At 48.6% G+C, this 12,387-nt stretch overlaps 1 protein-coding gene across 1 annotated transcript; it reads right to left on the bottom strand.

Moving 5' to 3' along the window:
• Positions 1–393: 393 nt before the first annotated feature.
• Positions 394–5,179, bottom strand: LOC136459324 (uncharacterized). Its single transcript, XM_066459191.1, has 2 exons — positions 4,805–5,179; positions 394–1,981 (listed from the first exon to the last, which is right to left on the bottom strand). Exons 1-2 carry the CDS (start codon positions 4,829–4,831, stop codon positions 767–769), a joined length of 1,242 nt encoding a protein of 413 aa, XP_066315288.1. The 5' UTR covers positions 4,832–5,179; the 3' UTR covers positions 394–766.
• Positions 5,180–12,387: the final 7,208 nt, after the last annotated feature.

The following is a 12,387-nucleotide window of genomic DNA, read 5'->3' as shown; positions in this document are numbered from 1 at the left end:
TTCTCCCTTCTTGCTGTTTAAGAATGGCTATACGGTCTTAGACTCTTGCTAAACTACTCTTGAAGGGGGGCCCAAAAAAAGACTCTTGCTAAACTGAAACTGGCCTATTTGGACTATAATCAGAAACCTCCACTCTGCGTGCATTTATTCATTTTGTTTCTATCACACACGGCCTCACCCACAAATGTTTCTTCTGTTGTTATTCAGGAAAGTACATAGGGTAAACGGCATCAAGAGCAGCTACTACTCCATTAGAAGTAGTAGTATTTGAAATCACTTCACCGTAAAGAAAAATCACTCTTTTTGCATAATACGCTCCTGCCCAAACGGAGAGGCCTGAAAAGTCTGGTTGTATATAGAATTGCCTACCAAATCTGAGCTTCAGGCTACACCTCAATGGAGACGTCAATTACAATTTATTTTTGGAGGCTTAACTTGCTCCAGCATGTGAATAAAACCACCAGTTTTTTTCTAAAAAAAAACACCAGTTTACTCAATCATTCTTTGTTTTTAAAAGTTATGGAACAAGTTGCAGTCAGCCAGTCATGTGTACTATAGTATATACTTACAAAAGAAACCTTCTATCTGCTTTACACAGGCAGACATTCCTTCTGCAAGAATTTTGTTATGGGAGTTGTTTGTGGCTGTTTGCTGGTAGTAACAACATTGTTCAACTGACATACAAAAATATGACTGGCATACAAACATTTACTGTACGATAAATCAACGGTACCTTGTAGGTTAAACAGAATACAGACAGTTGTTCCTAAGACGCGGGGAGGGCATTACTGGCAACCTTTGCGGCGAGCGGGACGGCCACCAGCATCTCCACGATGGGGAGGATGTTGCTCAGGAACACCACGCACGCCGCCGCGTTCTTGTCGCGCGGGGGGCTGCAGAGTGGCCCCGCCACCCGTCCCAGGCTGGACACGACGGCGGCGAGCAAGGTGAACACCAGCGCCTTCGTGTACATGTCGTACTCCGGAGTTCCAAGCAGCGCGGCGTAGGCCGCACCCAGCATGCCGAAGCCGAACGTGGCGACGACGGTAGTCGGCAACATCTCCATCTTGGGCTCAGCAACCTCATCTCGGTCCTGCTCTGCAGTGTCGTCAGTGAACAGGTTCACGGCATAATACATGGCAGCTATGGTGATCTCCGGGAAGAGCGCGAGCACGGTGTCGCCGCCGAGAAACTCCTTGGCAATAGTCACCGCGGTGACCGCGAGCAAGGCGATGACGGCGTCCTTTAGGTACCTCACGAGGGACAGCACCTTGTCCCTCGCGGCACTAGTCCTGTACCCAAGCGGCATGCAGGTGGCCACGACCAGGAACACGCTGAGAGCCGACGCCAGGAAGGACACGGAGAGGTCGAACCGGTGGCCCAATGCCCGGAAGCTGGAGTTTTTGAGGTAGCCGAAGAGGAGCGTGGTCTGCACGGCGAAGGCCGTCGCGGTGGCGAACAGGGCAACCTTGCGGCCGCTCTTGATCCCCGCCTCGAACGCCTCGTCGCGCATGCTGTCCTCCGTCGGCGTCGCGTGGTACGCGAGAATGCCGATGAGGCCCTGTATGGGCAGCAGATTGAGAGACAACAAGCTGCTGCCTTCACTTATGAGGAGCAGCAGCAAGGAGTTCGTCGCGACCAGCGCCGCGCCGCTGATGATGCAGAGAAACTGGATGAACCGGATGTGCCCCTTATGCAGCTGCCTGTGTCCTGACAAGAACAATTTCAGGTAGACCAGCAGGAGCGCAGATAGGTATGCAATCACCAGGAAGCAACCGCCGGCCACCAGGACGTGCCGGTGCAACAGAGCATCTTTGCGCACCGAGAAAGCTGCTGTGAGGAAGCCGGTCGCAGTGGCAATAGTGCCTTGAGCGAATGATGTGGTACGCTTCAGTACCTTATTTGTTGCCTGCTTTGGCTCCTCCTCTGGATTATTCTTGGGAGGAGCATTCAACTCTGGGTCATCCATTGTACTCTTTACCTTCAAAAGAAAAGTCCATCGGGGAATAAAAAAGTCTGTCTCTGAAATTAAGCTAATTTCATAATAATGTCTATTAGAGACCACAATACTTTGCAAGAAAGTTGAAAGCTTAATTTAAGGCCATGATCTCAACATGCCAGAATACATGTCAGTAGGTAAACAACTAGTAATCAATTCATACCACAAAGTAAACTGCTAATAAATGCGCTTAACTAACTATAGAAAATATACTCTGAAAATATATAATATGAACTATCCAGGTCGCTACCATAACACAAACAGCACACATTATAATTACAGCTGGCTAATTTCGTTCCCCTTCTGCAAAATCGTGTACATAAGCAGCAGTATACCTAACTAACAAAGGTTTGATCAAGATTTTCGCGTACTCCCTTTTCTAAAAAAATGAAGGAACTACTTCTCAACAGATCTATACATATGACTGGCATTCAGAAAACTTATTAATTGAGCTGTAAACATGCCAGTACTGAACAACCTGGCAAATAGATTCACATGTAAGCATTTAATAAAATGCTGATTCAAAAGACTAGGCTTGCGATAAGACCAGTTTTCTTAAGAAACAACTACAGTGAAACATGGAGATCCTTTTTATGACGACAAAAGAATGTAGGATAGCTGCAAGTTGGCTTCAAAACTTCAGGCCATGCTTACAAAGGCACCATAGTCAAACCTTTAAAACTTTGATTACAAATAATTTTTAAAGTATTTATTATAGAAACTTGAAGATCATATTCATAGGGAAAAAGTAATTTCATAACAACCATAAATTTCTTCAGTTATATTTATATTCTAATAGAAATAGTGGTCAAAGCTATGATTTGGAGACTGTTCTTCTCCAAAACGTCGAATATTTGCAAACCGGAGGGACTACAAATCAGGTCAGCACACAAGGAAACTTTATTGGGCGAGTAACAAATTATCTCTCGGATATCAGTGCTGATTTCAATATCAACGTCTGTCAGACGCCCCAAACATTGCAGGAAAGCTGAGTGCTAAACTTTAGGCCATGCTTTCAACACAAAGGAATAAAAATGTCAGAGGGGTAAACAACTAGGAATCAGTTTGTACTTAGTACCACTACCACAAGAAGCTGTATAGGAATTTGAACTACGCAAGTCACAATGAAAAGTGTAAGTTGGTGTTTCTTTTTTTGAAAGTAAAAGGCAGGAGCTCTGCTGCTCAATTAAATAGTGAAAAAAGGTTTATGTACACATGACACCTAAGGTGCCAAAACACCGTGGTCCGAAGACCATAGAGGAGAAAAACACGCCTCGCACTGCTAGTTTGGCCCCCAACCAAAATTCATTGCCCTAAGCCATTGCACTATGTCTTCTTTGATCTAAGTTGGTGTACAATGTGTACTTAGAGCAACTCTTTAAGATCTCGTGCAAAAATGTATGCTCACTCACAGTAAGCAATTGGAATTTGTAACTAACAGTGTTCTTATTCGGATAATTCATTTTCCTCTTGCAAAATCATGCGCTTGCAGTAAGCAATTGGAATTTATAACTAGCAAAAAGCGTACCAAGATGCTGCCTACTACCCTTCAACATATTTCTAACCGAGGTTGAGGCGTAAAAAGAAAGTAGCAAAGAACCTTGCAAATGCTAACTACATAGGACTAAGCTTGGCAGTAAGCTCAGTTTCCATCAAGAATCAGCTATTGTGAAACATGAAAGATTCTTTTTATGACTACACTTTTTTAGATAATGAAAAATAATCTGGCTTCAGACTTCTTCAAAGAAGGAGCATAAGCATACACACCCTAAGTTAAAATTTATTATAGGCACCCAACTATAGTCTAATACAAAAAATAAAAGGCCAACCATTGGACGCAAAGAAAAGCATAGCTCTTGATTCCATAAATAAGCAGCTGTAAGTTGGCTGCTAACTTCATTCCATGCTTTCAATACACCAAAACACATATCAGAGTTGTAATCAAGTAGAAATAGGTCATAGCACAAGACAACGTTAATTGACGAGCTTAACTATGAAGATCCTCTTACTGTTCAGTACAGGAACATATAAGACAAATATTACATCAGATAGTTAATTGGTTGTCAAATTTGTCTCCATAAAAACATAAGCTCTGTAAATATGATCATCGTACATATTTTTTCCTGGATTGAGGTTTAAAAAAGCTAACAGATAAACTGACATAGGAATTGCTAAACATAGAACTAGACAGGACAACAAGTTCAGTTTGCGTCAGAAAGCAATTATCTTGATAACATGGAAATCCTTGTCGTGAACAACATGGATTTGGCTACAGATCTAACTGCTAACTAAGGCCCTGTTTGGTTGGTCTTTTGGCTTTGGCTTTTGGCCCCAAAAGCCAAAAGCCCAACCAAAGGGGCTGCTTTTGGAGGGTGCTTTTTCAGAAGCAGCTGCTTTTCCGTAGTTCATTTTTGAAAGCTGGTTTGACCCTGCTTTTGGCTTTTGGCTTTCTGCTTTTCGAAATTGGTGGAATAAAAAGCTCTTCCATAGTTGTTTCAAGAGAGATAAAGATAAAATGTATATTTTATACTTGTTTAACCAAACAGCTTTCAGCTTTTCTACAGCTCACAGCCCACAGCAGCTTTTCCACAGCTCACAGCCCACAGCAGCTTTTTCCCACAGCCACAGCTCAACCAAACAGGGCCTAAATCATGCGTAACACGGATTCCGCTACAGATCTCTCTTGAAGGGGGGCCCAAAAAAGGGTCGAACAGAAACCTGATAAAACGCACTTAAAAGGAAGATGGGCATGGAAAAGGTTCAAAAAAAAAATCTGAAGCAAGCAACAAGGATTTGCATGTGCACCTGTGAAGGAAAGGAGTTTGCTGCCATGGAGGGACGTCCGTCCCCGAGTAGCCTCCCAGCAGTGGTGGTCTTGAGTCTTGACAGTAGGAAAGAGGGGAGGGGATCAGGGGAGGCAACAGGCAGAGGCAGGAAAGACTTATGTTCCTAGTGCGTCAACGCATGGCTTGCTGGGAAATTTCTTGCCACACAATAAATTATTGGTTTCTCCAAGAGTAATATAAATTAGCTATCGCTGTTTGTCAAACTGTGCTCTTTGTTCTTTTCTTATCTCTGTATCTCATCCTAGATTGATGCAATAAACTTTTAGCAAACTTTAGGAGCGAATACACGGGAGAATGTTAGTTGTTAGCAATGGATTGTGAATGGTTCCAAGTGAGGCCTCAGTAATATGCCTTGTCAGTGTGTAGCTACTACTCATGTTGATGTCTAAACGTTTTGATTTACTCATTGCCAGCCATCATTATCGCAGCATTGATACCAAGGCCAGTGTCAGCGGAGAGTTTTACGGCGACGTTATCAAGATTGCCATGTCATATAAAATAAAATAAAACTTGAATGAAACATCTACTCTGAATAGAGAGTTTCATTATATGATTTCAAAGACATTTAATTTTATGACTTGTGTGCATATGTATGGTGGTGTGAGTGTGTTGTGTAGAATACAGATACTACAACTTGTACCACTAGGAGTCTAGGCTCAAAAATTTTATGACTCATATAGAGTTGGTAATCACGCCAAAAGAGTTCCATCTAAGCTCTTGTTTAGTTCTCTAAAAGTGCACTATGTAAAAAGAAGATTCACCGTCACATCAAACTTGCGGTACATGCATGGAGTACTAAATGTAGACAAAATCAAAAACTAATTGCACAGTTTGCTTTAACTTTGCGAGATAAATCTTTTGAGCCTAATTAGTCAATGTTTGGACAATAATTCACAAATACAAACGAAATGCTACGGTGAAGAATCGTGCCATATGCATTGCCAAACTAAACGCGCCCTAGATAAAACTCATTTCTTCTCTCTTTTCTTAAATACACTGTCATATCATCAACAATGTCTACGTGATAACATATTTAATGCAAATAAAGCTCTAACCTATTTAATGCAAATGAAGCTCATATGAAACTTTCATCGAGACCGACCTAAAACAGTTTCCAGTTGGATACTCACACCGTGCGGACACAATATTCCTCGGTTCGTCGCTTGATTTGTGATTGAACAGTGATTGGAGCCGCAAAGCATCTCCATACCATATGGGGCCACACGATAGAGACAAAAACGAGGCGGCCTGACTTTTTTTTAAAAAAAAATAATACGTGCTTGTCGATGTGCCTTTCGGTTTGTAGGGACGATTTGCATTGCATGGCGACGATATTCCATGCTACTTCAGTTGCCAAATACGAGCTTCCAACTTCCAAGAGTCTATTAGCGTCAGTAACTTCGCAGCAAAGGTTACTCCCAAATAAAAAAACCTTCACAAAAAAATGTCCTTCGTGGATCAAGTAGCTATCATGGACGTTGGCCCCTGGCTACCTCAAGAATCTTCCTCAACCGAAAGAGATCGCGTCGGCTCTTGCTTCCATACAACGAATTGGTAAGCAAGGGAAAGAATCTCAGTCTCAGCCAAAGCTTTTTTTAGCAGCTCAGCCAAAACTCTTCGCTTGCCCAATTCTGGAGCAGAATTCCTGACCAAATCTGTGCCACAGACTACACCCTGCAGGGGACAGAGATTATGGCCTGCTTGGTTGCAAGCCAATCTTTGCAAACTAAAATAAGGGTAAGTTCAAAAGAATTGGCACTCAATTGGTGTGGTACCAATATTTTGGCAATGCCCTCTAAATTTTTGGCAACACAACATTGTTTCTCTCTTGTTGGTAGCAAACCAAACTTTCATTCTCTTACCAAAATATTGGCTTACCCTAATATTGATGTATCCATATTTTGGCTTGCCCTAAAATTGGCTTGACAAAATTTGGCTTCCAACCAAACAGGTCCTATCTGCCGGTGCGGACGTGCTGTGGTTCTTGCTAATTGTGTGTTGTTTGTCTGCATTGATGAATTCGTCAAGATAAATTATCGAGATTGAGTTGCTATAGTCATGCAACGGCAAACTGTAAGGCTGTGTTTGGAGGGGCTCCGACCGGCGCCGGCTCCTTCAATGTAGCTGCACTATGACGGAGCCGACCGGAGGACCCAAAACCTAGCTCCTCAGGCTCATGTCTGGTGGCAAGCGGAGCAGGAGCCTTTTGAGGGCAGCGCACAGTGACGTGCGCAGCAGAGCCGGAGCCGCTGAGAGCGCCACCAAACGCAGCCTAAGTCTTGCAGTAACCATTAGCAGTTTAGCATAGCACTTAACCTGACTTGCATATAGTTCTGACTCTCGGTCGCCGAAGCACCAGCTCCGTCATGCTCGGTGCGGTGCCTTCTCTCTCACACACACTTCTGCTCGTTCCCTCGGCCTTCCGCAAATTTTTAGGTCCAAGTGGATATTTTAATTCCTGTGAAATAGACCAATCTCCAAATCTTTCCTCTATTTGCCTTTCCTTTGTTCTAAACGGGCCTGTCTAGAACCTTTTTTAGGGAGGCCGATATGACATGACCGGTCATGCGCTCATGTTGTCTTCCTCCTCGCGTTGCCCTGCCTGCCCCCTCCCCCTCCTCCCTGGCCACCACCGACCAGTAGCTGCCTCGCCGTCGGCCGCGTCGCCCACCTCCCACCTCCACCCTCCACTAACCATGGGGAAGCGCACCGGCGACGTCCCCATCTTCGTCCTCACCTGTGCCCCCACCATCGGCGGCCGGTGGAGGAAGCCGCCCCGCCCCTCGACCCTGCCCCCCTAATCCTAGGGCATGACGTCGAAGAGCTCCGCCGCAACGCCCCCACTGCCAGCCCCGCCCAACCACCTTCCTCCGCTGTCGTCTCGCCAGCCTCCACCACCATGTCGTGGCTGCAACCCCCAAAACCTCCTGTCGGGTTCATAGACCCAGGGTCCCTTATGGACCGGCTTCCCAACAAAGGCTCGGCCCAATAGATAACGTTACCAACGACGCGCAACTCCTGGGCCAGCCCAAAAATCTAACGATAGACCAGAATGGCGATCCAATCTCCGACCGGAAGGCCTGGCCAAAGAGGAACGGCGCTCGCTTCCGACTCTGGCCCGCCTCTCCGACTGGATGGCCTCGCTTCCAACTCTGGCCCGCCTCTCCGACCGGAAGGCCTAGCCAAGGAGGAACATCCCTTGCTTCCGACTCTGGCTCGCCTCTCCGACCGGAAGGCCTGGCCAACAACGCTTCCGACTCCGACCCGCGTCTCTGACTGGGGATACACCAAACCCCTACTTACAGCTCTTCTCCGACTGGCGTAGTCGGAGCCGACTAGGACCAACCGACCGGGGACGCCTGCTCGGGGAGGACTAGGAAACGGGTGGAGCAAGTAAAGCAGGACGCTCAAGTCAACCACAAAACCAATGACCGTACCTTGTATACCTACAGGACAGTACCGACAGGACATGCTAGAAGGGTGCCCTGCAACCTTCCAGGCATGCCAGAACCCAAGCAGTGTTGTGGGCGTCGATATTTACCCTACAGTATTGTGGGCGCCATCAACTCCCATACCAGACAAACACGGTAAGACTCACCCCACATGCCTCTGGGTATCAATAGTGTTGTAGGCGCCATCATTTGCCCTACATGGAGAACATAGTAAAAACCTCCCACATGCGTCTGACATCAACAGTGTTATGGGCGACTACAATCATCTTATACCCGACGGCATGGGCAACAAGACTTAGTAGTATACGTACTCTCTCTCTCGCTTGTAAGGTTGTCCCCTTCATCTATAAAAGGGGATGTGCTCTCTCCCAACAAGAGGATCAGTGGACAACTCAAACAACATACACATGATCCAAACGATCGAGGATCCCAACGAACAATAGACGTTCGAACACTTAACACATAGCGGAGCTCCCGTCACTCTCGGCCCTTCAGACCAGAGTCTGACCGGACCTCTTACACCCCCCATCTTTCTCCCTTCCATTTGTAACCCCACAGCAAACTTCGAGCACCTGGGCTCAGGAATAAAGTCACCGACCGACTCAGATTGGACGTAGGGCACGTTGCCTGAACCAATATAAACCCTATGTCATTGAGTGCTAGGCCACATCTGATTACAACGTACGACAAAACTACAAATATTTACGTGTTGGTCACTTTCTGCACCGACAGTTGGCGTCGTACGTTCACACTTTTAGTCATCGGATGACCCACTTTTCCGCCATCTCTGCCATGGTGGGCTCAAGCGATATGACTCGCTTCAGCTCACTGGAGTTTCCCGCACTCCCACCTATTGGGATGTGGGATCCTCCCATCTTTGAGCCGTCCTAGGCCTTCTTCTTCGGAAGTCTAGACTTCGTCGCTGACCGGCTCGGCGTGCTGCACCTCCGTGAGGAGGCATTTGTTCCAGCGCCTGTCGGAGGAGGCGCGTCCTCCATAGGCTCTAGGGCACCCGATGACTTCAATGGCGAGGCGCCTACACTTTGTTCCGAGCATACGCTCTGCTCAAACCCCACTATGAGTAATGTACGCTTTGTTATTTACTTGCTATTTACTATCTTTTGCCGATTCTCCGAAGGGACCCCGTTGTCCCTACCGTGACCGCCATGCAACCGGTTCCCATACGGCCTCGCATCCCCCATGGACGCGGACGCTTGGGGGCTCCGAAGGATGTTGGTGCCGCCCCCTCTCACATTCAAATTCATGGGGATGGTGAGCTACGCTCCCACCTCTTTTCACGACCTCTTGGATGATGATGTTGAGAGCAACGGCTCCAGCATCGATGATGTCGTGGCACCTAGCCACCCTCTGTCTCGGGAGTGCGCTATGGCGAACGCCTCAGGACAGCTGCCGATGGTAGTGGAGTCTCTTTAGACCCACACCCCTCTGGACCCTTGCGCGGATGCCCTTGCATGTGCCCAGGCGCACGGTGAGGAGCTATGACAAAGGCGGTAGAACCAGCCACCACCTGCGCCAGCACGCTCGGTGCACCATGATGCGCCCCGTGCGCCTAACCCAGCGAGCGACGCTTAGGGTTGTGCCTGCCAGGTCTAGCGCAACATCATGGACGGGGGAAACAACCCCCATGGTTCGCTCAGGCTGGCCAAAACATCGCCACGGCAGCGATGCTTCTGCGTGGCCTTCCTGAGCCAAACAACCCCAAGGAACAGGCTATCCACCGGAACCTCCGGGCACTGGTGGAAACCGCCACTGTTCAATAGGCGGAGAGCTCCGCATCGCGACATCGACTCACAACCTCTCTCCCCACCAGGGGAGTGGGGATGCACCAGATGAATCGCTCCATCCACTCACCGCTATAGCCGCCGAGCATGGCACAGGAGGGCATAGTTGCGCCATAGCCTGACCCGGCACCCGCTCCACACCGACCGCCTATGCACTCAGAACGAACCAAGACGCTCACAGCGTCATCAGCAATCGGTGTTGGGCCTGGCATAATGATGACGTCCATCAGGCGGCAGTGAGAGCAGATGACACAGGCTCCGACTAGAACATCGAGGAGACCGGGGAGACACACCCTAGGCGTGGTCACCGACTGGACGATCGGAGTCCCAGCCCGGATGGCCCAAGACCACAGGCCTTTGGCCGATGTATCCAGAGAGCACCGTTCCCATAGCGCTTCCAACCGCCTACCAACATCGCCAAGTATACTAGGGAGATGAACCCCGAAATATGGCTCAAAGACTTTTGGCTCACCTACCGAGCCAGAGGAGTGGATGATGATCACTTCATCATTCAGTACCTCCCCATCTATGTGGGGGAACATGTTCAAGCATGGCTCGAATTCCTCCCACACGACAGCATCCGCGACTGAGCGGACCTCAAGCGGGTCTTCGTTAGGAATTTCTAGGGGACGTATGTCTGCCCTGGAAACTCCTAGGACCTCAAGAGCTGCCAGTAGGAGCCCAATGAGTCCCTGTGGGATTACATCCGTAGGTTCTCAAGGTGGTGCAACTGGCTACCTGATGTCGTCGACACAAATGTCATTAGCGCATTCCTCTCTAGGACAACCTGCGAGTCCCTGATCTAGAAGCTTGGCTACCTGAAGCCTCGTGCCACGAACCACGCCTCCAGCGAGGAGGTGGTCGAAGTGGTCTTCAATGGAGGCCGGGATAAGGGCAAGGCCAAGCATGAGGATCAAGACGAGAGCCCCTCCACGTAGAGGGGCAAGAAGAACAAGAAGGATCGGCGCCGACCTACCAACTCTACGTTGGTAGCCGTAGCTGATCACACGGGCAAGCAGCCCCAGCAGGGCCTGCCTGACCACTTCGGCAAGCTCATGGATAGCCCCTGCACCAACCATGCTTACCCCATCAAACACCTCTATAAGGACTACGGCTCCTCAAGCGCTTCCTGCAATAGGCCGGCGGGCCAAAAGAAGGAAAGGGCAAGGAGGCAGTAGCCAAGAAAGAAGGCATGGTGGGCAAGGATGGGGACGACTTCCCCAAACCCAAGGAATGCATCATGATCTTTGGGGGATCCGATGCCATCTACTCCAAGCGCCAGCACAAAGTGCGCTATCGAGAGGCGTGCATCGCCGAAACGGTTGTCTCATCCTTCCTTCACTGGTTGGAATATCCGATCACTTTTGATCGGAGGGACCATCCATCCCACGTCGCCAGACCGGGGTGCTATCCACTCGTCATCGACCCCATTGTTCGCAAGAAGCGCCTCACCAAGGTGCTGATGGACGGAGACAGCGGCATCAACATCCTCTACGTCGACACCCTCGACGCCATGCGCATCCCCCGGTCGGAGCTCTGACCAACGATCTCTCCCTTCCACGGCGTGATCCTAGGAGCGCAGGCATACCCGCTCGAGCAGATCGGCCTGCCTGTCATGTTTGGAGATCGAGCCAACTTCTGCTCGAAGGTGCTTACCTTCGAGGTGGTGGACTCCAGGGTCTTACCACGCCATCTTGGGGTGGCCATGCTACGCTAAGTTCATGGTGGTCCCTAACTACACCTACCTAAAGTTGAAGATGCTAGGACCGAACAGCATCATCACTGTGGGTAGCACCTTCTCGCACGCCTTCACATGCGACCGCGAGCATTACGAGCTCACCACTGCGGTCATCAATTCTTCTGAGCTCCCATGGCTCGAGGAAGCATCGACCCCGGTAGTCCCAGACTGCAACAAACCAACCCCCTCGATGGCCTTCCGCCCACTCGAGGAAACTAAGGCGGTGGGGATCGACCCTATACGGTGACCAAAGTAATCCGATCGGGCGCCTACCGACTGAAGGACGACAACGGCGATGTTCTCTCCAACACTTAGAATATTGAACAGTTACGTCGTTTCTTCCCTTAAAAATTCGGTCTTACCATTTTTTCATTCAACGTTCGCTCCTACAAAGCACCCCGGCCAGAACACTTTCAGCCCAAGTCGCTTGGGGGCTCCATGGAGGTGCGGTACCACCTCTCTTCCTGTTTACTAGCATATGGCAAATATATTTTTTACCCGAACGAAAGGGTAGTCCATTCCTTTAATTATCTTACATAACTTTGCTTCA

This window comes from Miscanthus floridulus, chromosome 6, assembly GCF_019320115.1.
Source record: "Miscanthus floridulus cultivar M001 chromosome 6, ASM1932011v1, whole genome shotgun sequence".
NCBI lineage: Eukaryota > Viridiplantae > Streptophyta > Magnoliopsida > Poales > Poaceae > Miscanthus > Miscanthus floridulus.
The sequence above is the reverse complement of the archived record's forward strand: the minus strand, read 5'-3'. Positions and strand labels throughout refer to the sequence as shown.